This window comes from Aspergillus tubingensis, assembly GCF_013340325.1.
Source record: "Aspergillus tubingensis WU-2223L DNA, scaffold_3, whole genome shotgun sequence".
NCBI lineage: Eukaryota > Fungi > Ascomycota > Eurotiomycetes > Eurotiales > Aspergillaceae > Aspergillus > Aspergillus tubingensis.
Window position 1 is genome coordinate 3340251 of NW_023336277.1, and position 25266 is coordinate 3365516.

General features: G+C 49.5%; 12 protein-coding genes across 12 annotated transcripts; 5 read left to right on the top strand and 7 right to left on the bottom strand.

Moving 5' to 3' along the window:
* Window positions 1-450: 450 nt before the first annotated feature.
* Window positions 451-1671, bottom strand: AtWU_02233 (sialidase family protein; the record flags this gene model as incomplete). The annotated part of the gene is made up of 1 exon (XM_035497347.1): window positions 451-1671. The coding sequence occupies one exon, from the start codon at window positions 1669-1671 to the stop codon at window positions 451-453; it is 1221 nt and encodes a 406-aa protein (XP_035353240.1).
* Window positions 1672-2163: 492 nt separating this feature from the next.
* Window positions 2164-3963, top strand: AtWU_02234 (sugar porter family MFS transporter; the record flags this gene model as incomplete). Its single annotated transcript, XM_035497348.1, has 4 exons — window positions 2164-2382; window positions 2435-3145; window positions 3206-3562; window positions 3619-3963. 4 exons carry the CDS (start codon window positions 2164-2166, stop codon window positions 3961-3963), a joined length of 1632 nt encoding a protein of 543 aa, XP_035353241.1.
* Window positions 3964-4875: 912 nt separating this feature from the next.
* On the bottom strand, window positions 4876-6620 carry AtWU_02235 (FAD-binding oxidoreductase; the record flags this gene model as incomplete). Its single annotated transcript, XM_035497349.1, has 3 exons — window positions 4876-5359; window positions 5472-6493; window positions 6552-6620. 3 exons carry the CDS (start codon window positions 6618-6620, stop codon window positions 4876-4878), a joined length of 1575 nt encoding a protein of 524 aa, XP_035353242.1.
* A 487-nt stretch (window positions 6621-7107) lies between these two features.
* Window positions 7108-8361, bottom strand: AtWU_02236 (NAD(P)-binding protein; the record flags this gene model as incomplete). The annotated part of the gene is made up of 5 exons (XM_035497350.1): window positions 7108-7252; window positions 7310-7454; window positions 7523-7592; window positions 7653-7841; window positions 7903-8361. The coding sequence occupies 5 exons, from the start codon at window positions 8359-8361 to the stop codon at window positions 7108-7110; spliced, it is 1008 nt and encodes a 335-aa protein (XP_035353243.1).
* A 532-nt stretch (window positions 8362-8893) lies between these two features.
* AtWU_02237 (zinc-dependent alcohol dehydrogenase family protein) lies at window positions 8894-10048 on the top strand (the record flags this gene model as incomplete). The annotated part of the gene is made up of 3 exons (XM_035497351.1): window positions 8894-9026; window positions 9085-9531; window positions 9582-10048. 3 exons carry the CDS (start codon window positions 8894-8896, stop codon window positions 10046-10048), a joined length of 1047 nt encoding a protein of 348 aa, XP_035353244.1.
* Window positions 10049-10179: 131 nt separating this feature from the next.
* AtWU_02238 (fungal specific transcription factor domain-containing protein) lies at window positions 10180-12126 on the bottom strand (the record flags this gene model as incomplete). The annotated part of the gene is made up of 1 exon (XM_035497352.1): window positions 10180-12126. One exon carries the CDS (start codon window positions 12124-12126, stop codon window positions 10180-10182), a length of 1947 nt encoding a protein of 648 aa, XP_035353245.1.
* Window positions 12127-14233: 2107 nt separating this feature from the next.
* On the bottom strand, window positions 14234-16230 carry AtWU_02239 (major facilitator superfamily transporter; the record flags this gene model as incomplete). Its single annotated transcript, XM_035497353.1, has 10 exons — window positions 14234-14568; window positions 14635-14850; window positions 14906-14991; window positions 15053-15193; window positions 15243-15612; window positions 15669-15766; window positions 15814-15875; window positions 15923-15977; window positions 16023-16086; window positions 16134-16230. 10 exons carry the CDS (start codon window positions 16228-16230, stop codon window positions 14234-14236), a joined length of 1524 nt encoding a protein of 507 aa, XP_035353246.1.
* Window positions 16231-16751: 521 nt separating this feature from the next.
* Window positions 16752-18302, top strand: AtWU_02240 (NAD(P)/FAD-dependent oxidoreductase; the record flags this gene model as incomplete). Its single annotated transcript, XM_035497354.1, has 4 exons — window positions 16752-16983; window positions 17040-17329; window positions 17398-17974; window positions 18037-18302. 4 exons carry the CDS (start codon window positions 16752-16754, stop codon window positions 18300-18302), a joined length of 1365 nt encoding a protein of 454 aa, XP_035353247.1.
* A 135-nt stretch (window positions 18303-18437) lies between these two features.
* AtWU_02241 (HAD-like protein) lies at window positions 18438-19298 on the bottom strand (the record flags this gene model as incomplete). The annotated part of the gene is made up of 3 exons (XM_035497355.1): window positions 18438-18576; window positions 18636-19197; window positions 19259-19298. The coding sequence occupies 3 exons, from the start codon at window positions 19296-19298 to the stop codon at window positions 18438-18440; spliced, it is 741 nt and encodes a 246-aa protein (XP_035353248.1).
* Window positions 19299-19767: 469 nt separating this feature from the next.
* Window positions 19768-21172, top strand: AtWU_02242 (amidohydrolase family protein; the record flags this gene model as incomplete). The annotated part of the gene is made up of 3 exons (XM_035497356.1): window positions 19768-20003; window positions 20058-20165; window positions 20227-21172. The coding sequence occupies 3 exons, from the start codon at window positions 19768-19770 to the stop codon at window positions 21170-21172; spliced, it is 1290 nt and encodes a 429-aa protein (XP_035353249.1).
* Window positions 21173-21470: 298 nt separating this feature from the next.
* On the bottom strand, window positions 21471-23327 carry AtWU_02243 (cytochrome P450; the record flags this gene model as incomplete). Its single annotated transcript, XM_035497357.1, has 5 exons — window positions 21471-21859; window positions 21921-22268; window positions 22318-22538; window positions 22591-22891; window positions 22946-23327. 5 exons carry the CDS (start codon window positions 23325-23327, stop codon window positions 21471-21473), a joined length of 1641 nt encoding a protein of 546 aa, XP_035353250.1.
* A 283-nt stretch (window positions 23328-23610) lies between these two features.
* Window positions 23611-24663, top strand: AtWU_02244 (SDR family NAD(P)-dependent oxidoreductase; the record flags this gene model as incomplete). The annotated part of the gene is made up of 3 exons (XM_035497358.1): window positions 23611-23888; window positions 23942-24357; window positions 24425-24663. The coding sequence occupies 3 exons, from the start codon at window positions 23611-23613 to the stop codon at window positions 24661-24663; spliced, it is 933 nt and encodes a 310-aa protein (XP_035353251.1).
* Window positions 24664-25266: the final 603 nt, after the last annotated feature.

Consider the following 25266-nt stretch of genomic DNA (forward strand, 5'->3'; position numbering starts at 1 on the left):
TTTCATAGCTAGATTATGTTCGACGTTACTGAGGGTGCTATGGATATCTACGAGTAGCTGCAAATACTAGTGAACTACTACAGCTGTTATGTACTTTGGTCTTATACTTGTAATGAAAGCAGATTTGATGTTTTGATCATCAAAGGAAACCAAGCCTACTATCCCGTTGTTTAACTTTGTAACCACGAAGAAGATAAAATGATCTGCGACAGTATATGTACGATGCCAAGCTATGAAGGCCACGGCTGCCACTTTGCCAGTCATACTTGATTCAGCAGCATAGGAGGGAAATCGGAACGATGGAGAACCGGATGGCTGCTCTACATGCTTCGTAAAGAAGTCTATCATTCAATGTTTGTGAGTAAATCTATCGCAATAGTATCACTATCAGTAAGCATATCTACAATGAGGCATATCTAAACCCGTATGCCTGATCCGTGGTGGCAGCACCTATCCCGTTAGTCCAAGTCCTGTCGATATCCTTCTAATGGAGCCTGACAACCATCCAGCCGGACCATCGTCAAAGAAGTCTTCCTTGAGCTGCACGTACTTGATCCGCTGTCGCCAAAATGTATACGCAATGTGGATCGTCCCATCAGCACAGATCATGCTGGGATACGACAGCTCTCGATTGAGCTTTCTCTCACTGTTGTTCGTCAAACAATACCCATCTCCCTCCTCTAGTATTCGGTGCTTCCATGTGCTTCCCTTATCATCGCTCCAAGCAACACACAAGGGAGCTCTTGGTGACCCCCAAAACGACTCCCTGCCGTCCTTCGCTGATGCCTGATTCTTTCTTTCGTCCACCCCATCAGCAATGTCGTCATAAAGGCCTTGTCTTCTTCCTAAAGCATCACGCTTGGAAGAATGATTGTAAACCAACACTACCCTACCAGAAGGCAGTACATCAAAGCAGATGCCTGCATTCGGGTTTGGGAGGGGGGTCGGCTGCGGGGCACTCCACACTAATCCATCTGACGAAGTGGCCAGGTAGACGTTGTCGGCCCAGCGACTGCGGAACATGCCCAGATACGATCCATCCTTTAGTCGTTGGATCTCCATGTGCACGCACCCGGTGCTCTCGGGAATCTCTGATTCACTCCAGGAACGACCCTGATCCCTCGACACGCGGATGCAGGAAATGTCATCATTCCCCAGCCATCGCTCTCCCGGCTGCACACGACACTTGAAAACTGGAACTACCCAAGCTCCATCCTCAAGAACAACCACTGGCTGCCGGATGAAGGTACCGGTATCGTGGAACAAGACCTTCTCATCGCCCCATGTGGTGCCGCTATCGGTGGACACCCGATACTTGACAATGGCCGTGTCCTGGTCTCCAGCATGCTGGGAGGTGTAAAGAAGCCACAATTTTCCGGTCGGTGCGTGGAAGAGAACAGGATTCTGCTCGCTCCGGGTGTTGTCGTGAGTCATCTTGGACGCTTCCGTCCACTCACTCTCCCCGCATCTCAGCCGAGAAAGATATATGCTGATGTCGGGCTTTCCTTCTAGACTTCCGCCAAACCAGGCACATAGCAGGTCGCCATTTGGCATTCGGAGTAGATTAGATGCATGGCTCTGTACCGTGGGCGCAGGCAGGTATGCCTCGCGGTAGAAGTAGGGTTTGTCCACGGAACGGATTGAACTGTCTGAAGGGAATATGGCAGCCATCGTCAACAAAAACAGACTGGCTTAGATTTGTGGTCAAGACATCTGAGCTTCTGGTCCAAATCCCTCTCTCTTATTTCCAGAGCTCCAACATGATGACTTAATGAAAGTGCTTTGATTGGCTGATCTCCACAAAGGACCCAGGCCTTTCGGTCCAGCGCCGACGAGCCCTCGACGCTCGGAGGACAGTCCGACGATCGGCTACAGAGCATAGCTTGGACTGATCCCCGCATTTACCCCGGATTCAATACAGCTATCGCTCTGGGGTAATGCAGATCATGCCGGAACAGTCCAAGAGGGGCTGCGATCATGCGCAGCTTCCCCTCCATATAATGGAGCCCATTTTCGGTAGCAACAAGGGTGTATTTTGTCCTATGTGGGGAGAGTCGTACCTTGGGTTTCACATTGAGCAGGGCCAAGATTCTTTTCATTGCATGCTCAAGTGTTCAAACGTGTTATCATCTAATTGTTGCCCTAATCTAAAGTCACATCTCAATGGCTGGAGGAACCAGCATCTGGGCGAGCCAGGAAGCCAGAACTGATCCTAGACAAATCTTCAATGGAAGACTAGCCTATCTTTTAATCACCCTTGCCTGGGCTGGTTGGTTTTATGGCTTCGATACGGGAAATATCGGGGGCATCCTGACATTACCATCATTCGAACATGCATTTGGGCTCGACAAGCTGACTACTGCGGAGCTTGATAGCCGCAAGGTACCATACTCGCATACTCCCTTAACGCAATGGAAAATTCTGACAGGAATAGGGGACTATTGCAGCGATGCTCGCAGCCGGCGGATCAGCTGGCTCTCTCTGTGCAGCGCCAACCGCCGATTTCCTAGGCCGCAAGTGGTCTGTTTTCTTATGGGGGTTTGTGTTTGTTATCGGTGGCGTGATGCAAATGATTGCCAACTACAAAGTACTCATTGCCGGTCGCTTCATCGGTGGAATGGGAGTTGGGGCCAGTTCGATGCTGTCTCCACAGTTTCTGGCTGAGAACTCACCCAAATCGGTGAGAGGGTCGGCAACAGCCATGTACAACCTCATGATTCTAGCGGGATTGATGGTCGCCTTCTGGATTAACTACGGAGTTTCTTTGTGGTCATTTCCCGGTGTTGAGCAAGACAACACCCAATGGAGAACGGCAATGGGAATCCAGTTGATTCCTGGTGTCTTGATGTGCTTGATGATCCCTTTTGTTCCTGAAACACCTCGGTATCTGTTTAACCACGGGAAGAAAGAGCAGGGACTGAAGAATCTCTGTCGGTTGAGGAAGCTTCCTGCTGATCATCCGTATATCCAGACGGAATATCAGGAAATTGTTGCCCAGGTCAGGTTCGAGCAAGAATGTCATCAAGGACACAGCTACTGGGTCGTTCTTCAAGACATCATTTTCATCAAGAGCAACGCACGACGGTTTTTTCTTGCCGTTATGTTATTCCTTTTCCACAAGTTTACCGGCACTGATTCCTTGAATGTGAGTCCAGAAGTGTCTTTCACTCTCCATCACATTCCATAGTGACAAAACTCACAATAGTACTACGCCCCAGAGATATTCGAACTTATCGGCGTAAACGGAACATCGAACAGCCTCCTCACTACAGGCGTCTACGGAGTCGTCAAATTCGTCGTTACAATCTTCTACGTCACCTACCTAGTCGACCGCGTCGGTCGTCGTCGACCACTTCTCGTCGGTGCCGTTCTCCAAGCAACCGCCATGCTCTACCTTGCCCTCTACCTCCGCTTCGCAGGTACAAACACAAGCACCGTCGGTGGAACACCAGCGGGAGGCATTGTTGGAATAGTGTGGATCTATATCTATGCCTTCGGGTGGTCATTTGGGCATAGTGTGGCCTGCTACATCGTGGCGGCAGAGATATTCCCGACCAGAATCGTACGTATACATCGCTGGGCCTCTCTCGTGTAACCGTGTAATTGACTCCCTAATAGAGATCCGTCTGTATGGGCTTCTGCTTCTTCGTCAACTGGATTGTCGACTACGGTATCACTCGAGCCACACCAGACATGATCACGAACATGGGCTGGGGAGTATTTCTTCTGTATGCTATGCTGACATACGCCGGAGTGGTGTTTATTTACTTCTGTCTCCCTGAATTGAAAGGAAGGTCGATTGAAAGTATTGACGATTTGTTCCAGAGACCGTTGTGGACCATGTGGAGACATGCATATCCCACGGAAGAGGAGAAAGTGCGGCAGGGGATTCCGCAGCTAGCTAAGGGGCAAGCGAACGATGATGGGGATAAGCAATCCGTGGATCATGTTGAGCGTGTCTAGTTTATTCTCTTGTCTAGGGGCATTTTTCACATTCTGTATTGAATTATGGCTAGGGTGTGTTTATTGATATCATTTTGAGCTCCACTATACGGTTGAAATGCTCCCTATATTCTGATGCGGTCGATACACATCATCACGACGCCTATTGCCACGCCCCCAGCAACACATTCATGATAAAGTCAGCCTCATCCATACCAGTAGCTTCAATGTAGGAGAGGACGGATAGTAACCTGGTGACACCCCCTCTTCTGCCTCACTTTCAGTCAGCAATTAGTGCCGGCGATCACAAATGTGACAAGTATGTTCATTGGCTTCTATATATGCACCTACACTGTGCCAGGTCTCAACAAGGTTCCCTAAGCTTTGGTTGGACCGTGCGGATTGACTGGCCCACAAGACGGCCTGGTCCGGTTGTTTGATCCTGCCGTCACTGGTGCCAGTGCTCTTTTCGTACTTTTCCTAACAGATAGTGCTTCGCTAGTTACCTGCAAGGCTGGGGAGCATGAACAAAGAGAAAGGGGGTCGACCTAGAGTGGAAGTCGCCTTGGTACAGGCCTCCCGGTATGCAGCCATTGGGAAAACCATCTTTGATTAGGCATAGTGCCCTGTTCAATTGTTTGGCGAGGTGGTGTCCGGGAGGAGGGAGTTGTTGGTGGGTTTCTCTAGTTCCAATTGATTCTTTGTCTACTTTTCCGGGGGGTCCCGAATCCCCACCGTGTTGGTGGTTTCATTGGTTGCTAACTGGAGCTCTAATTAGGATCGCTTGATTAGATTAGTACTCCGTAATGGACAGGGGTTTGATGATTTGGCGAAGGCTATGAACAACAGCTGAAAGACCGTATCAGGAGAGAGGGACAGATGCAACAATTCAGTAGAACACGCAGACCATCCGTCAAATTCAAACAATCCACATCACTGCGGAATCTTAAACCCTCCCGGCACCATCCTCTGAAACACTCCGGTGGGATCAACTTCCCGGCTAATGCGCTGCAACCGCGCGACGCTCTCAGGCCCATAACTAGCGATCGGATCTTGCCATTGAGCCGCGTAGTTGAGATAAACAAATGGATGATATGCGTTCAACTCATGTGCGTCCGCCTCAATGCCTGCAAACAGTGTCTTGGCGGCTTCCTCCACGCGGGCGTCATCGGCCGCATTATCCCAGGTGGCGCTCAGTAGAGTCACCACGAGCGCTTGTTCGGAGTCGGACGGCAGTCCCAACACATTATGGCCTGCAGGCGCCCGCGCGTAGATAGCAGGAGGTAGTGGCTCCAGAGAGATCGACCAGACGATACCCGGGACGTCTTGCACGGCTGCCAGACTCGTATCCCACCTCACGTAGGTCGCTTTCAGCATAGGCACGGTCGCATCGTGGGTCGTCACTACGCTTAGTTGTCTGTTTTGGTTGTCATGGATTAGCTTTGACAGGTTGAATGGAGAACAGCACCGGAGAGCGAGAAGAAGGGATGGGAGGGGCGTAGGGACTGAGAAAATAGACAACTTCTTACCGTTTCCCATTCTGTGAAAAAGACCCCTGCTCCAAGGATATCTCGTGTACCGGGGCTACACGCACAGTGCTGAATAACTGCGGAATATCGAAGAAGGCCCTGTACACGGCTGGTGGTGACGGTGGCTGCTGGATATCTTCTCCGTTCTTCTTGGGTTTCTCCATCTCCCCGGTATACACAATGCTGTTCACCACAGCGGCTCCCTTGCCGCCGGCGAATCCAAAACTGGTGATTAACGAGGCATTCTCATCATAGTGGCTCGCTGCCTTGGGATCAGCCAGCTCCGCAAATGCGCGTAGCTGAGCATCAATGGTGTCTGTACTGCAATAGACAGACCCGCCATAAATGGGGCCCTGTGGGAAGGCCCGCAGAAAAAAGCCTGTTACGATTCCGAAGTTACTGTTTCCAGCCCCACGCAGCGCTGCCAGCCACTCCGGGTGCTGAGTTTCTTCATCCCAATGCGCAATCGTTCCATCGGCCAGGACTATCTCTACGCCGACCATGTTATCGCACGTCCACCCGTAACGGGGAGAGAAATATGACATGCCGCCCCCGAGCGTCAGTCCGCCAACCCCGACCTGTGCGGCGCGGCCGCCCGCTACTGAAAGACCCAGCGGGTCGAGGTGGGCATAGACATCTCCCCACGTGGCGCCTGCTCCAACGAAGACGGTCTGTTTATCACCATTGTGTCCGGTCGGAGGCAGAATCTTGATGGTGTTGAGAGCGCGCAGGTCTATGGTGATGCCGTGATGGATGTTGGACGCTCCCCCGAAGGAGTTGTGCCCGCCGGACCGGATGGCGAATTGGCATTTGGCCTGCTCGTGTGCAGGCAGAGCGGATGCGGTCTTCACCAAGCTGGTGATAACTTTAGACACATCTTCGGCTGATTCCGGAGACACCACGCAGGATGGGTACAGATCGCTGTTCTGCTGAGCAAAATACGATTTCTGAGACGCTTCGTATGTAGCTGTGTTCGGGAACGAGATTTTGTCTGGCCCTAAAGTTGAAACTAGGTTGAGGCACTACACACATAGCAGAGTTAGCGTCTTGCGTCTGCATGGGTTTCGGGGATGCACGCACGCAGGCTTTCAGCGGGGAATTGCTAGCCGTAGGAGGAGCATGGCTGCCATTGAGGGGTGGTTGTTCCATGGTGAAGCGAAGATACGAGGAGATAAAGGCCGATAAATCAATGGGTGAGAATTGGAAAGAAAGCAAAGAAGGGAAGGAGGGGACAATGGCTGGAAGAGGGCGCAGCGGCTTTTAAGAGTAGCCTCAAGGCTTGGGTGCTGCTAAATTAGTGCTGTGCTTAGTGCTGTATAGTGTACAGGGGTGGTAAACCTAGAGGCTTAGTGGTATCCATCGCCGTTTCAACCCTGGTCAAGACTTGTGATGACTGCAGATCGATTTCCTTCCGCTATGGTTCCTTTGTTTTCCATTTCTGAAAATCACACGTCGAAGAGTGTGATATGCTGAATAACATATATGTGATAATGTAGCATAAAATAAGCAAATAGAATGGACAATCTGCTTAGGATTCTGGCTAGATGGTCTGGATAATATCAGTACATTTCAATTTCCAGGTCCACAATACTTAACCTACTGCCTGCATTGATGGGGACTGGAAGTATATTCACTACTACCTAATATCCGGTCGCTTATTACCGCCCTCCAGCTCCTTCATGATAAACTCAACTTCATCGTCGGTCACATCGAGTATATGGTGAGGCGGATATTGCGGCTCCCATCCAATTTTCCGTCCATGCTCAGGCGTAAACATACACCTAGTCTCACAGTTAGCACTGCTTTCAAACACCCTCATCCAATAGAACATTACTTACCTCCCCCCAATAAGCACCGGAACCTCATCCGGTGCAACACCAAGCGCCTCGCCCATCTTCGCCAACACTTCATCATCAGCCTGCGCAACAACATCATCCTCAACCAATCCATGCTTTGCAAGCGCCCTAGCCATCGCGCTGTAAACTTTATTCCACGCAACACTGCCCGAAGCAGCAAGAAAAAACCATTCTTGCCGTGGATGACTTTTTCACCTGATAGTATCCTCCGGAGAATGTGCAGGTACAACTCTGCTGTATCGGAGACGTGGCACACAGGCCAGATCTGAATATTCATTGTTAGGAGATATAAATGCGAATGGTGACTAGTACGGAGGATACATACAGGATCGTCAGTGTCAACCTTATAAACCCGACGCAGCTTTAAAGCAGCGCGAACAATATCAACATCTTGGATCGAAGTCCGGCTGCCGAACCCTTCCCCCTGGCCGTATACAAGACACGGAGCGAAGATGTAGCTCGACACGCCGTGTGCTTCGGCTGTGTCGATGATAGTGGCATTGGTGTTGGCAGACTATTGTTTCTTAGTAACATTGGCCCATTACAGCAACAAACATATTGTAGCGTCAACTCACTTCAGCAGCAAATTGATGCTTGGACTTCGCCCCCTTCTGAATATCGTACAATCTCGGATCCGTATCCAACAGTACCTGATCGACAGAGACGCCCGCATGTCGACTAAACTGCTTTGAGCCAGTCATGTGCAGAAAATGTACGTCTTTGCCTGTTTTCCTCTTGACCTCTCCTAGGCCTTTGATGAATGCCGGTTGATGCTTTGCTGAGTAGGCATCGATGAGGTAGTAGACAATAGTGATTTGCTTGTCGATGATGGTCTGGGTGACGGTTTCGTGATCGCTGACATTGAGAACAAGGGGCTCTGCACCATATAGTCTTTGCACTTGTTCGCCTTGATCCTCTGATCTGACCAATGCGTATAGTATGCCGTATGGCGGGAGGTTTGCGTTCTTCCAGCGCGCTAGGACGGTGCCTCCTAGGTAGCCGGACGCTCCGGTGATGAGGATGTTGTGGGACATTGCTTTCTATGATATGGAATTGAGGTATATGGGAGGTGATAATTCTTAATTTGCGCTCTTGAACTGTCTTACTCATGAATGGAGTAATGTATGTCTGGATATGGGATTAGTAAAACAATACCTCCATGTTGTCACTGGCGCGCTAACTGTTTACGGACTGCTCCTGAAGTTCCTATTGGTCAAGATCAATTTTCTCCTACTCCACTCATAGTAGTATCGGAGTACGCTTTCGATCATTCTTTCGGAATCAAGGAGAGAGTTTTGTTGTCTCCACAGAGCATGGATTTCTCGATTACCAATCATTTCTATCTGGCGGGGTTGATGGTGCTCGTGAATATTCTCCCTCCTCATTGCCCCGTGAGAGCCAATAGGAACGACGGGAGCGTTCAAGTTCATTTACTTCCATCACATTGAAACCGAAAGACCTAACAAAGTAACTTCAAGGCATATAAATGTACGAGCAACTTATCAGCCTCTGTGAAACCTCAAAAAATTTCCGTTTTACCTCCTTGTATACTCCAACACCCACACCATGCAACATTACATCTCCCACTTCGACGGCATCGACGGCCTCAAGACAGAAGATGTACCACTTCCATCACCCGGACAAGGCGAGGTCCTTGTTCAGGTCCGGGCTATATCGCTGAACTACCGTGACATGGAAGGTAGGCGTCATTTCCCCTCGCCATGTCAAGCACCCAGCAACTAATCTTCTCAATTAAGTGATCAACGGTGAATACAACCACCACCGCGCAATCAAGCAAGTGCCAAACATAGTCCCCTGTTCAGACATGTGCGGCGTTGTCCAAAGCGTCGGCAAAAACGTCACCAAATGGAAAGTCGGCGATCGCGTGGTTTCCTTATTCGTCCCAGACCACAAGACAGGACAACTGACTGAGAGAGCGCTCGCTACCAGCTTGGGCCTCCCTCAGCATGGTGTGCTGGGAACGCATCGTGTTTTCGCAGAGGATGCGTTGGTCAAGGCACCCGAGCACATGAGTGATGAGGAGGCATGCACGCTGCCAATCGCGAGTGTTACGGCGTGGATGGCGATCAATGGCACGCGGCCGTTGGGACAGAATGGGGGTCATGGAGAGTACATTCTTCTTCAGGGAACCGGAGGTGTTAGTATCGCTGGATTGCAGATTGCGAAGGCATCTGGTGCGAAGGGTATGTTATTTGGTCCCTGGATATATGATTGGGCTGACTCTCTGGTACAGTTATAATTACTTCATCATCTGATGAGAAACTAGCCAAGGCGAAGAACCTCGGAGCCGACTTTGGTATTAACTATCGTCAGATACCGGAATGGGCTAACAAAGTGATGGAGGTCACTGACGGACATGGAGCGGATATTATTCTTGAAACGGGTGGGTCGCAGACATTAGGTCAGAGCTTCGCGTGTGCTGCGTACGGTGGCCTGATCAACTGCATTGGGTATACTTCTGGCAAGACTCAAGCTTCTGGAGAGCAAAAGAACGTTAATCTGCTCACTCTGAGTCGTAGCCTGACTTTGAAGGGATCTGTTAACGGACCGACGGATCGCTTTGAGGAGCTGATCAATTTTTGTGAGAAACATGACATACATCCTGTCATCTGCAAGGTCTTTTCTTTCAGCCAGGCGAGGGATGCTTTCAGATATCTGAAAAGTGGCTCGCACTTTGGAAAGATTGTTATTCGGGTTTAGCTGGTGCGGTTGTTTGATTGTCCGGCGATAAACAGCAGAGAAATGTGCCCAGGGATAAGTTCAGGAACAACCCGTTCAATGTACATATGATGGTGTGAGAAAGGCCTGTATCTAGGGTAATTTTATTGCTACTATAAATCCTGGGATGCATGAACAGCAGAATCCCCGAACAACGTTGAATGAGAAAAGTCTGTGAAGGCTTCGTTGACTCCATCGCAATAACTGGGCCAGATCTTGGGATCAACGAGATCCGCCCAGGGCCAAAACAAATCATCACTTGTCTGGTTCTGTGGAAGAGACCAAAAGGACTGATCAATGTTCGTATTGCCAGCATCCAAGTCCATGTTTACCGATTCAGACTGTTGATTCAGCCGTCGTGTCAACCCATCTTTTGTCGGCGCAGGTACATCCTTTGTGCTCTCGGTCACACCCCGCCGGAGATTAATATTTAACATCATAGTCAGCTTGTCCACCTTCTCACATAGATGACGAGTGAGACATGCTGCACGAACTGCGGCGTCATTTTGATAACCCGCAAAGTCAAATGTTTCCAGGGCTAGGTCGACGTAGCCTCGTGCTTGTGGACAGCGCGGACAGAAAGGAAAAGCCAACATAAAACCCATCAGCGTCAGCACGGCATTCCACTGATATTGATAAAGTTCACATGATCCATAGAATATATCATGCGCGGTCATACAAGAATACACTGTTTGGATCGTTGCCAAGGCGTGTTTCAGAGCAGTTGCAGCATGTGCACCGGCAAGGGGATTTTCTCGGTTCATAGCGGGCTGACGAGGGAATTGGATAAAAACTCTATGCAGACTAATCATGGCATCGTGGTATTGGAGTTCAAGCAGGGCCTCCGTTTGAATTTGGAGTGGCGCTTTGATCATATAGTCATTGTACTCCTCGCCACCCCCATTCTCTCCTGGACCACAGAAATACTTTCGTGAGATGGGCACATCTTGGACATCCAGTTGAAGGTGTTTGAACCATGTGTTTTGGCGTAATTCGTCTTTCCATACACGTAAATGATGCAAATTATCTGTCAAAACATTTGCCTGAGATTCGATGTCATGTGTCTTTCTTGTCTTTTCGTGGTGTGCCATTGACTCAATGACAGCCAGAGCCGCACATGTGAGACGAATCGATTCATTATGATATGGGAACCGTACCGGACGGGGCGGATCGTTCGACATCCAACATGGTGGCGGAGATCTAGATATAGGAAGCTGTACACTAATAGGCTTTCCAAGGTGCCTTGAGCAGCGGAAGTCGAGATGGACTAAGGTCCACCAGATACGAGAGTGTAGCTCCGCCTGCTCCCGGGATGCTTGAGGGGGCGGGTCACAGTCAAGGTCTAATGATCGAGCAATCCGAACAGCAAGCCCGATCATGTTATACGCCGCCTGGTGTTGTCCGGCGTCCAGTAAGTACAAGGTCATGATACAGTAGCACTGAAGGATTGGAAGGGAGGGCTTCGCAAACGTTGAATATTGCATCGCGCCTGTTAGACAACGTTGGAAATAAGGCATGCCAATCTTCTTTGAGCACCGATTGCTCCTATTGAATTGCTTCCATTGCAATCCAAGAAGCCGAGCATTGAGGCCAGAGTAGAATATATACTGCATGGTGTAGGCTGTTACAGCATCCCGCAGAGGTTGTGGATGGGAGCCAGTCGCAGTATCCTCGTGGGAAGGAGGGCGCTCTAGATCCTCTCGGCGAACAATTGGAACTTGTGGGAGTAACCGTGCCCAGAATATCTCTAGAACGCGATTAACTTGAGCGGAGGATAAATCACATTCAATCGCAGCTGTGCCATCTGTATCATGGGCAGTAAAAGGTGATGAATAAGCAGGAGGGGGGCCCGCAGGGGACCACCGAGAGGACAGTTGGGATACACCAGCGCAGAAGGTGTTTATGCGATCGATGAAGCCAAGTGTTGAGTCCAAGCGATAGTTGATCGGAGCTGTCTCTGTGTCGTCGGGACAAGGTGTCATGCCCCTGCTGGGTGTCTGTCTTCCCTTGGTGACACTGGCTCTAGGGGTGACGTGAAGTGAGGATGGGGACGCATCCATAGCAGCATCTGCCCGACCAGATGGGCTGTCAGAGCGCCTTAGACGGCTACAGTGCACCTTGTTTATCACGCATTGATGGCAGGGGGCAACTGCGTCGCACCGCACTCGATGCTCTCGACAGAAGCGGCATGCCCGGCGCACTTTGCGGCGCCTAGGCACTGACCCTGGGGTCGGAAAGGTATGTATCATCTTCCCAATTACTGCAGCTCAAGTATCATGAAGGATGACCTTTTCTAAGCATTGCTGAATTGGCGCTACAAGTGGTAAGTGGATGTTCTTTGCAGGCATCGGCGAAAGTCTGGATATGAGGATTAGTCACCAAGATTCCCCAGCGTGACTTGTCAGGTGATCACCGCAGCGACGATGAGCTGCCCTAGAAGCAGGTTCAAGCCTTTGTCATATATGAGAGTTCCTGTAATCTGCCAGGACTCGAGTATTGAGTAACCTTACCCTTCTGTTGCATAAGTCGTAATCCCACTCAGCTAAGGTCCAAGTGCCGCCAAAAGCTTTGTTGATGAACTGGCTAAAACGCCAAGAATATGCGATGTCCTTGCTGATGCACCCAACCCCTCCAACCAGTTCCACATAACAACCAAAGCCATGTGGGGGTGCGAGAAGACTGCAACAGGCCGGCTGTACAATTAGACGGTGACTGTGTTATTTGCGACCGTCATTTCTGTGCTGAACATATTGAACACGGATGTCCCAAGTGGCAGGTGAGGAGAAGAAATATATCATGCTCTCAAGTCCTGGCATATCTAACAATCCACATCAAGGACGGGGAACTCTACGATCTAGCTGCTCAGGAAGCTGAGAGGGGCGAGATAACCAGGTTACTAGAATCTTTGAACTTCTCTGCACTTCTCGAGAAAGCAAGCTATTTACGAAATGGTATTGCCTGCTCTTTCCCCGGCCCCTTGTGTATGACAGATCGTTACGTTCGTCGGTCATGGGTGGCATGAACTACCACATAGAGATTTTGTTTGCTGATGGAGTTCGGTGGTTGGCTCGTATTCGAAGATATAACGCTACTTCACCACCGCCCGACCTACGTGACTATATCATGCGCAGCGAAGTTGCGACTCTCCAGTTCCTTGGCCAAACCAAAATTCCTGTTCCGAAGGTGTTCGACTACGCGCTGGAAGGGCAAACTCCCGTCAGCGTTGGATATATACTCATGGAAAACCTCCCGGGGAAATCATTACGTTGTCTCTCGCGTCTCGGGAGCAAAGGAAGAAAGTCATGACCCAGCTAGCGGATGTATACATTGAGTTGGAACGTTTTGCGTTCAACAGTATGGGATCTATGGATGAACCAGGAAGTGACCACATTGCCTCGTTTGCCAGGGAATCATGGACTGAATACGTCAACTCGCAGATGGTTCCCCTCAGGCCATACAGGGACCCGAGAGACTACATCCAATCTAGCATTGAGCTCATAATAAGATTGATCATGAGAGGGGAACGTTATGCAGGACGCGAGATAGATGCATTCTTAGTGCACCGGTTTATTCTTGATTGCATCCCAAGAATCATAGAACACTACACTTATGACGACGGACGATTCTATCTACGGCACGCTGATGACAAGGGTGATCATATTCTTGTTGATGGTGAATACAATATCACGGGAATCGTTGATTGGGAATGGGCTCATACAGACTCAAAGACTGAAGCCTTTAAATCGCCCGTCATGTTTCTCCCAGTTTCTGACTTTTACGACAGAGTTAATACCATTGGCGGGGATGAATCTACTTTTGCAGATATACTTGAGGCAAAGGGAAACAAGGGACTTGCAGAGATAGTCAGGAATGGGAGACTGCTTCATCGGTTCCAGTTCTGTTGTGGATATGACTTTGCAGATTGGGAGGGCTTTCTGGGTCTTTTTCAAGGCCTTCGAAATGCCGTAAACTTAGATGCAGATATGAGTTGGGTTGATTGGAAGATAAATGCTTTGGAACGATATTCGGGTGATAAGCGTCTGGAGACTCTACTAGGGCAGACGGGATAGTTTTTTTCATCCTCTTTATCAAGTGCTATTTCTTTATGATAATGAGAAACGTGCAAGAGAGAGCCTGATCCGATTACCTAGAGCCCAAAACCCTCGCTCACATGGTATACCGAAAATAAACATTGTTCATATCCGTAACATCCTGCGCCCCCAACTCTCTACCCCGCCGTTCTTGCTCCTCTTTAGAGATGCCCATGCTCTGTACAATTCGCTCCCGGCGTCGATTCTCCCACATATACCAGCCCCTCCAGGCAAGAATAACAATCACTTCGAGAGCAAAACACACCGAGCACGCGATCGTTCCCGAGACATATCGGGGCGCATCTTTGGTCTTGAATACCTGCGCACCAGCCATGTTTCCGGCGCAATAGGCAATCAACGTCATGGCGGAAACGACGGATCGCTTCGTTTTACCTGCGACATTGGAGGGGACTAGCCGGGGGTGACTAATTAGTAAAAGATGATTCTGAATGGCAATTGGTGAGTAGGTGAACATACTAAGACTCCAACCTAGAAATATAGCCATAGAAAAGACAACTGTCATCATGAACATTCCCCATTTAACCCACTTGTATTGGGGCGTGTTAGGGAGAAGGGACATGACTAGGAGGCCGATGAAAGGAAGAATGCAGCAGGCAACCATGACCCACATGCGCTGGTTTTTGACTTTGCGAGTGTATAATCCAACGATTATGAAGCTGACTACGTAGGCAGCTGGCGAGAGATATATAATTAGTACAAGTTCTAACTGGGGTGAAACGGGTTATACCATATCTGGGACAGCCGTAAAGCATGGATTCCCAGTCACTAAAGCCAAAGGTCTCGTACATGAGGGAGCTAAAGGTTGTAATGCCTCTGTGTTCAACCAAGAATTAACCCATTGACCTCGCCATTGGGGAGCTGCGTGTTGACTTGCCCGTTGGGAATATTGCCAAGGAAAGAATTGGCGAAGGAAAAATAGAGTTGGGGATCTTTGAAGGCTTCGATAACTTGCGGCCAGGACCATTCTTTACCCGTCGTATCCTGACCAACTTGGTTGTCCAACGTGCGGGCGGACCTGTCATGGTAAGTATTCCAGTGGCGATGGAGATGGAGCGACAACCTACGCCATGCGTTTCTCATCTTCACTCAGCCAGCGTACCTCGTGTGGGCAACCGAGCAAGAAGAAGGCGGCTACTGCACCGGCCAGGGTAAGCGAACCTAAGAAAAGCGAAATGCATCTCCAGGCCGCTATACCGCCGTGGGCTTCAACGTGTCTAGCAATGGCGTATAAAATAAGGTTACAGACAATACAGAAGAAGCCCTCTGATGACTGCCAGAAGAGGGAGCGGTTGGAATGTTCCTCGGTGCGGTACCAGACGCCTGTAATGTGGAGGAAGCCAGGAGATATATTGCTTTCGAAGAAGCCTTGGAGGGCACGGAGGGCCATCAATTGCGACCAATTTTGGACTGCGCTGATACATATGAGACATATTCCTGGACAATATTATTACGTTGGCCAAGTGCAGTCATGGATTGCCTTCATCACCCACCCCAGCATGTAATATAGATGGATAGGACCAAGCCAACATTGAATGTCTGTAGGAGATAGACAGAGGGGAACTCTCCGATAAGGTACGTAAGATAGAAGCTGCAGTCACGTTTAGTATGTTCTGTATGTTAGGAATCGTTACTTACATCGTGGTTAGCCATTGATATTGTTGGCCGTGTAGATTCAAGTCATCCTCCATTCCAAATATCTGGACTTGTCAGCAAGCGCATTCATTTATCAAATTAAAAAACTTACTGCTTGAATACTAATTGAGGTCTTGTCTACCTGCTGAATTCCGTAGAAGAAGAACCTGTACCGTTAGACAAGCCTTTCTCAGACGTGGCTAAGCACATACATCATTGGCATGAGATAGTAGTCGATCTTCCGGGTCAATTTCTTATATTGTTGCTCAGTATAGTCTGTATAATGTCAACAACGTTCAGCTGTAGCGAAGGAAGTAGCGTACCAGACACTAAAATGTCCCCAACCTCCACATTCGTAGCCTTGATGACGGGGTCGTCATTCTTGTCAGTCGATTTTCGGTCCATGTCTGATACGTCCATGTTGAGAGCATGTACGTCTCTGTTCTGTGAGAATCATCAAAGTGTACAAAAATTTTATATCTAGATGCGGCCTTCATAAGACGCAACCCCTCAAGTGCTGATATCAGATAAACAGCAATCGCTATCTGATAAGGAAATCAATCTGCCCCAACGTGTCCCTTAGGTATCCAATAGCAGTAACTCAACACCCTACTTCAATAAGAGACGGTTATGGCACTTTAGTATGCAATCCTCAAGGCCGAGATGACTCTCCCTAATACATTCCTACCATTAACTATCCCCAAGTTTTCCCCTTTCATACCTCAGCGATAATGACCTTGATTGCCAGAGATAATCGGTGAAGCCCGAGCGAGCAAGCTTCCCCACCGCGATAAGCCGAAAGTGGAGTAGAGATCGGCCAACTGTCCGCTCCCATCTACCCCTACAGTCGTATATACAACACGGCCCCAAAGCATGACCCTTCAACCCCGCGGGAGACAACCTGCGTTTTCAGTGAATCATCCGTACACTGGCAAACAAACATGCCTGCTCCGGTCCCCAATTCCACCACCCCCTTCTGGCGCACCCATCCCCATCCTCTCGACCGCCACCGCAGTACCCCGGACCTCCCTGCTGAATGCGAAATCCTCATAATTGGAGCCGGCTTCGCAGGCGCAGCCTTAGCACATTTCCTCTACAAGGATAACTCCTCGCCGTCATCAGTGGTCATTCTTGAAGCACGAGAAGCATGCTCCGGAGCTACCGGTAGAAATGGTAAATTCATCCCTTGCCCCTACCACAATCCCATCACTCACTAACCACCCTACCAGGCGGGCATCTCAAACCAGACGTCTACCTTAACCTCCCCAAGCATATCAAAAAGTACGGTGTCAAGGCCGCAGTAGAGGTAGCCAAATTCGAAGCCTCTCAAGTCCACGCCGTAAAGGAGCTAGTCGAGACTGAGAACATCGACTGCGACTTCGTCCTCACTCGTGCGTGCGATGCAACCCTGGACGAGCAATTAGCAAAAGAGATTGAGGCCGCGTATGCAGAACTAGTTAAGTCGGGTGTTGCTGATCTGAAAGATGTACAATTTACGCCACGCAAGGATGCTGAGCGAGTGCGTTTATCCCCTCTCACTTACCCACTTTTCGCCCTACAGTCATACTAATCCGTTACTCAATACAGGTATCCGGCGTCAAAGGCGCCCTTAACTGCTTCACCTTCACAGCAGGCCACATCTGGCCCTATAAGATGGTAATGCATCTCCTCCAAGGTGTCGTTAACCGAGGCGCGAATCTCCAAACCATGACTCCTGTTACATCTATCGATGAGAACCCTCTACCCGATGGTCGCTGGGTAGTACGAACCGAAAGGGGGAATATAAAAGCGAAGAAAATTTTTCTTGCGACGAACGCATACACATCTCATTTGGCCCCGCAGTTCAAGAACCACATTGTCCCGGTGCGCGGGATATGCAGTCGCATCGTTGTACCAGAGGGCAAGGTGGCGCCGTTCCTACCCCAAACATATAGTATCCGGTATGGGCCGTCCATGTACGATTATTTGATTCCCAGACCAGACGGGAGTATTATTGTTGGTGGGGCCAAGACAAAGTTCTGGACAGATACGAAACACTGGTATGATGTTGTAGATGATGGGAAGTTGATTGAGCCTGCCAAGACGTACTTTGACGGCTTAATGCAGAGACACTTTGTTGGCTGGGAGGGGAGTGAGGCGTACACGGATCGAGTGTGGACGGGGAGTATGTTTATCCTCTTTTACCATTACTTCTCTCTGGGGCAAGTACTTACTGACTGGGTCTAGTTATGGGGTATAGTTCTGACTTCATGCCATATGTGGGCGAGGTGCCTGGGAAGCCGAATCAAACTGTTATGGCGGGCTTCTCTGGACATGGCATGCCGCTGATTCTGCTTTGCGCGAAAGCGGTTGCGCGCATGGTGAGGGAGGGTGTTGTGTTTGAGGATACGGATGTACCGTCGGTGTTTCGGGTGACAAAGGAGAGGTTGGAGAGTACGAAGAATGAGATATTGGAGGGGTTGGAGAAGGAGCATTTCCCGAGCAAGTTGTGAGTAGGATTTGGGGACAGTCAATATAAGTTCTAGGGTATAACTGCGAAGGCTATGCCTTCGTGAGATGAAAATCCAAACAATAAGCAATTTCTTCATTCACATCACTCATATATTATTTTAGGGTGACAAATCCCTTTACTCGGTCTCCATCGCAGCAGTAGCTGCAATAATCCCCTCCGCTAGCATAGGCAAACTATCCGCCTCAACGTCCATCTCGCCAAAGATATCCGAACACTTCTCCTTCTCCCATAAAGACACCCAAGCCCCCTTGAACCTGCACAATTCAACTTAGCACACGATCACCCAAATATAAATACTAGAAAAATCACTCACCCGCACCGCTTCGCCGCAGCCGCATCCCACATATGCGCCGCCGCAAACCAAGCCACCGACCCTTCCCCCTCAAACTTCTCCAACAAATATCGATACGATTCTGGTGCCGGCTTACCCACTCCAATGGTATCACACGATACAAAGTTCTCCTCTGGGAACTTCACTCCACCTTCAGCAAGATACCCAGCCACCCGGGATGTATCCCCCGACGTCAGAGCCCAAACCGTGAACCCGGCATTCCTTAGCTTCTCAAAACACTCAGATAGCCCCGCACGGACTTGCAATCCGCGATACGATGCAAGTAGATATTCACGGTCTTCATCGGTTGCGAATTCCCGTGGGTTCAGGATCCCTGCCTGCCAGAGTGTCCGGTAGAAGATAGAACGGAATACGTCGAAGAATTTGACATAGTGGGTTGAGAGACTTAGATAGGTGTATTCCTTTTCGCCGGCTTCCATCCACGCGTAGCCGAATAGTCGGGGGTTGATGTTATAAGTTCGAAGCTTGGGGCCGAGACGGCAGTCGATTGCTGAGAAGAAGGCGTCGTAGGAGACGCATGTTCCTGGGATGAATGTTAAAACGAGTGAGAAATGAAGGGATTGTTTTTTGGGGATCGGATTTACCTACGACGTCGAAAACGACGTGTTTGTTTGTGGTTTCCATGTTGGTGTAGGAGATAATACTAGTTTTCTTGTCGTGTCAATGCATGTTTCCAAATAATTTCATTTAACGATCTCAGATGAGTTCCTCACACGCATTGAAACTCCAACAGATGAAGCCCTTTCGGTGAACCGCCGCAAAAGCGAGAAAACAGACGGGCTAAGCCGATCCTTTGGCTGTGTCTGGGGACTACCCCCACTTCAGACTATCTTATCACCGAGAAACCCTATCTCTCGAGCGGGGTCATCCAGACTCCGGATGATAGCCGATAAACAAGCACCGCTGCAGGGGTGTATGAGGCACCACGTCAGCTCGGCGTTTAACGACTGCCTCCATACTGTCTGCGCGCTGCTGCGACAGTCTAGGCCCTTTATGCCCATTACCCCTCATTCAGCAACTGGCACTCATGAACTTCTAACGACGATGAGCCTTCCCGGTGTCGAGCTGGATACATGGGAAGGTGGACTTCGCTATGTCTCACTTCACGATTCATACATCTTCCTTGTTCGATCCGAGGCTCAAGTCATTCCGCCCCAATGTCTCAATCACGGTTGATCCTGTCAGTGGATTAATCGTGCGTGTCTTTGAACGCGACTCGAACACTCCATTCTCGGAACTACTACAGCCTGGCGACATAGACCTCCGGGGGAAGTATGTGTTGCCTGGACTGGTAGACGCACACACGCATATCTTCCTTCATTCATACGAGTAGGTTCATTCGAAGGATTAGTACTCAATCAGGAGTGGTATTGACCAAGTCAGTGAGGCAGGAGCGCTTCAGCAGAAGCGCGATGAAAGTATAGGCGAGCGCATGGTCCGAGCAGTTAACCACTGTCGCACGGCATTGCTAGCCGGATACACAACCTATAGGTATGCGTGTAACCCTCCTTTAACCCAAAGGTAAGAGAACGCATCAACTCACCCCATTCAGAGACCTCGGCTCCGAAGGAATGCAAGACTTCGATGCCAACATCCGCGATGCCATCGCTCGAGGTCTAACTCCCGGCCCCCGCCTATTTGTAGCCACCAAAGTTCTCGCCAGCACCGGATCATTTGAATGCCGGACGGAAAATAGTACCGGGGGTCACTGCCTCCCCTCCAGTGCCGACGCCGTTGACGGTGTCGAAGCATGTCGCCAGGCCGTTCGTCGCCGCATAGCTGCCGGTGCAGACATCATCAAGTTCTTCGCCGACTACCGAAGGAGAATCATGCGATATCCCCCTGCGCAACAACACCCGTATATTGCCGGGGTCTTGCATCCTCCGAAAGAACCGAATCCGGATTATATGGTGTTCTCGAAAGAGGAGATGCAGACGATTGTTGCGGAGACAAAGTTGGCCAGGTGTCCGGTTTCTGCGCACTGTGCGACGCTTGAGGGTGCCATGGCTGCGATCGAGGCGGGTGTATCCACCATTGAGCATGCGTATTTTACTACGGACGAGATGTTTGAGCACATGGTGGAGAAGGGCGTGATTATGGTGCCTACGCTGGCTATAGCGGAGAGGTTGCACGCGAAGCGCTTTGATCAGATCCTGAGTGGGGTCAAACGGGCGCATGAGATGGGCGTGAGATTGGCTTGTGGGGGGGACACAGGGACATATCCTCATGGTGAGAATGTTCGAGAGTTAGAGCTCATGATCCAGGCGGGTATCCCGGTGGGTGATGTTCTGGAGGCTTGTACGATTGGTGGGTGGGAGGCTTGCGGAGGTGATTTGTGTGGGAGACGGTTTGGATGGTTTGAGGAGGGAGCGCAGGCGGATATCATTGCTTTGTGTGGAAATCCAGTGGAAGATCCAGGGGCTTTGAGGGAGGTCGACTTTGTGATGAAAGACGCCCGAGTGTGGAAGATGGATGGTATGCCGAAGGGGATTTACTAGCCTTCCTTGTCAAGCTATATACTACTAGCTACTTGGTTGTGGACAAGCGTTAAGTGCATGGTCCCCAATGTAAAAGCCGTAACTCAGGAGATCATGATAGAAAGATTGTGTTATCTTCTCAAATCAAGTGCTCCTCATTTCTCAGCTGCTGTTCCCAGCAATTCCTGCTGTTGTTTGCGTCTGACATGTCTATCATTTTGTAATCGAATCCATCAAGAGTGTTCAAAAAAGGAGCACCCGACTGCTTCCGCTAATTGCTTCCATAGCTTTCTCTCGAGAAGATGCCTCCTTGTTATACTCATGGCTTCCCCATGGCCGTTGCACCGGTCTCCGCTATACTAGCTGCGCACTGCTCTTGCGATCGCTCAAACATCCGCTGCAAGGCCTTCTCGTCCCTTGGTATGAACCGTATCTTAAAGTCTGACGCGACCGCATTCGATGCTGTCGGATCGCGCTTATAGTGAACGTAGTGTATATTCGGCGGACTTTCTTCATCTTCTACCATTCTGAACGAGACAATGAGACGAAGGATGGTAGCGTAGAGGACCCGATTTGAAAAGTTGACCGCAGTACACATGCGGGAACCTGCACCAAAGGCAAAGTGACAGGGTGGAGGGATATTATTCTCTGCCTTTAGCCAACGGTCTGGTCGGAAATCATCTGCATCTGCACCATATACGTTTTTGTCTGGAACTCAACAGGTTAGCCTAAGACTGGAAAGCAACAAAAGCAATCTAAACACTCGTACCGCGGTTTGAAGCTTGCGCGTTCACGTAGACGAGAATGCCTTTTGGAATCACAGCTTCTTGGTAAGTGAATTCTTTAAAGGCTTGGCGTGCTGGAAGAAGTTTGAGGGGCGGATAAAATCTCAGTGTCTCCTTTACAATGGAAGAGACATAAACACACTTTTCCTCAGATACACAGAATTCGAATGCTTCTTCTGGTGAGTTATAGACACTCGTTATGTCTGAGTAGGCCTTGTTTTGCATGTATTGCCCCTGTTTAGTTGACAGGACAGCGATTGCAACAATGATGGTCGAGAACACGGTCTCGAAGCCTCCCGACATTAGGCCACCAAGTATTGTCTTGACATCGACTAGCCATCATCAGCCGTAACTCATCTACATTTGACGGAAAGCACTTACGTTGTGTAAGACCATCTTGATTATCTGTCAATAATAGTTTGGCCACACACTTCCCATCTCCAGTTCGCAGTTGAAGGCTTTCGCGAACACCATCCAACATAGCTGCTAACCATTTATCTCGACGTTTGCGGACTTCAACAGCTGTAGCAGTTCTTCCTCTCTTCTTCCAATACCTCAAATAAGGAATGAAGTCTTGTGGGTTCGAGTTCGTAGATCGAAAGCTGTCAAAGTCAGAAGATACAGTGCTGAACTTGCAAAGGTCAATGACCTTACCTCGCAATAGTGCTAGCATCCTCAAGAATCTGGAGCAGTAGAGGATCGGTAATAGACTCGAATCGCGTCCCGTAGCAGAACATCATCATGATATTCAGCGCAAGGCGCTTCTGATAGATATGAGGCACAATACTAATGGTCCCATTCTGACTGTCATTATAGATTTGCGAGATCATCGTAAATATCTCTAGATCTAACATTGGTCTTAACTTCTGGATAGCCGGGCCGGTAGTTAGGGAGCCGACAACCCGTCGCTGCTTTTTTGTCCGCTCATCCCAAGGACTTGTTCCGATAGTGGCAGCTATACATGTCAATTACATTTCAAGTGGAAAGATTATCACAATATGTTGCATACCTGATGTTGCAGAAACTACCTTATGGAAGGTATAGAACGATGGTCGGTCCAATGTCGCGGACTGATTTTTGATCATCCAGTCCCGGGCAGCCTGAAATGAATTTATCACCACGGCTCGTCGCTGTCCCATTCGGATCTGGAAGACGGGCCAACCAAATTTCAGTGACCAGATTTCTGCGGTGGTAGCGTGGTCGTTTCCCAACTGATACAGGTGACCTGCCAGAAGCTCACCGCCAGGGATCTCAGGAATACCTATTATTTTTGGGAAATCAACAAAGAGATAGCGTAGATATGAGAGGATCGTGATTGTAAGCATTCCTGTAGCCACAAGGCTTACGGTGACGAGGTTGTAAGGCCATGATTGGTCTATTAGAGCAGCCATAGTGGACAGGATTGCTGGTGTGCCAAATGACTGACAATGGTGATGACTTTGGGGGTGTTAAGACAGTTTCCTGGACCACATAGCCAAGGTACATGTGCGAAGCAACTCCTGGACTCCGATATGCAGGTCGGAGGAAGGCGTTGATGTGGGCCGAAACCTCGGGGAATAGCGAGCGGTTTTCAACCCATCTTGAGCCAACTCCCTCCTATTCTGGGATAAGTACAATTAATTCTGCCACAAATCGGCTAGTATCTCATGTTTTGTACTGAGCCTTCCTATTGCCATGGCAAGCATCTTGCGCCTGGAAGCGCTCTTCGAGGTTAAGGATCGTTGGGTCGCCATTACTGGTGCAGGTGAAGTACTACCCAAGGATGAAAATGGGCTTAATATTAACATGTTGCTATCAGGTAGCGGTATAGGTCGTATGTTGGCGAGGGGTTGTGCAGTCAATGGGGCCAACACCATTCTGATAGACATCAATGAGCGTGCCTTGGAGGCAGCGAAGACCGAGCTTCAACAGCTCAGCCAATCTGAGGAGTTACCTCCAACCTCTGTAGTCACGTCTGTTCCCCACACATATCCTGCCATGACGCTTTGTCTGAGTGATTGTATAGGATACATGAAGACCTTTCCAGCGAGGCAGGTGTCACAGCAGTCGTCGCCGCGATCAAGTCAATTCGCAATTCGCTTGATGCTCTCATACATTGCGCCGCAGTCCGTTACATGAACGATATCACTTATAGGCCTGGCAGCAGTCTGGACAACCTTGAAGAAGCGTCTCTGTCTGCACCCTATCAAGGCTGGGAACAAACCTTTCGCTTGAATGTGCTTGCGCCATATTATCTGACTGCGGGTCTAGTATGCTTGTTAGGCACAGCAGCCGCGAGAGGCGACGGTCGAGGCTGCGTGGTTATGCTAAGCAGCCCAGCTAGTGTGCATAACCATCAATTTGTGCCCTGCTATCAGACGTCTAAAGCAGCAGTTGATCATCTTGTACGGATCATGGCGGCGGAGTTCGCAGAGTACTACAGTATGTTGTACCTCGTGGCACCATACATTGCTTTTTCCCTACAACACTTATCTGATTTCATCTGCAGTTCGCGTCAACGGAATTTCACCAGGCATTGTGCCTTCCGGAATGACAACAACAGATGTCAATTCAAACCTCCATTTAGCGGCGGAAGCTCCAGCTGGCCGAGCAGGGAACGAAGAAGACATGGTAGGGACCATGCTGTGGTTAATCAGCAAGGCAGGCGCTTTTATGGACGGCAAAGTTGTCAGAGTTGAAGGTGGCAGACTTCTTATTCTTCGAGGAGCAACATGTCAATCAGGTTGACCAGAGTAATTGCCAATAGCTACTTTTTCAATCCATTTCTGTAGCTGGTTTCGGAAAGTTAATCTTTCGTTCTCCCGAGATCCAAAGCTCAATGGCTTGCTTGCCACCGGGCTTGCCAGGTTGGTATGTGTGATTTAAAGTCTTTGTTCCATACTGGTATGCAAAAGGTCCGTAATAATCTGCCAGGCATGGAGGTACGAATGACCACCCTTCCAATGGGAGCAGAACAAGGTTAGGATTTCACTGCATAGGATCAAGTCTCTGAAGTGCGATTGAAAGGTTGTCCATCTCTTCACTATAGCAGTCGCTATAGAGCACCCAGATATAAGGGCCCTAGAGCATGCTGTAATCGGTGATACAAAGCCGTCACCACTGAAGGCTACTCTGTGTGTGCTCGATAAAAGCTCTGCGGCTGCCTTGACAATTCTAAGTCTTAACGTTCTCATTCCTTTCCCTTGCTGGTCGTCTGGTTCCTGATAGCAAGTCACACATTGCTTGTGCCTAACACAGGTGACTAGGAGGACGAGCCAGATTTCCTGTGACGCCGGAGCGGTGTCTGCAATACCATCGGCTCCATCGATCAGGGCTAAGATTGGACCAACA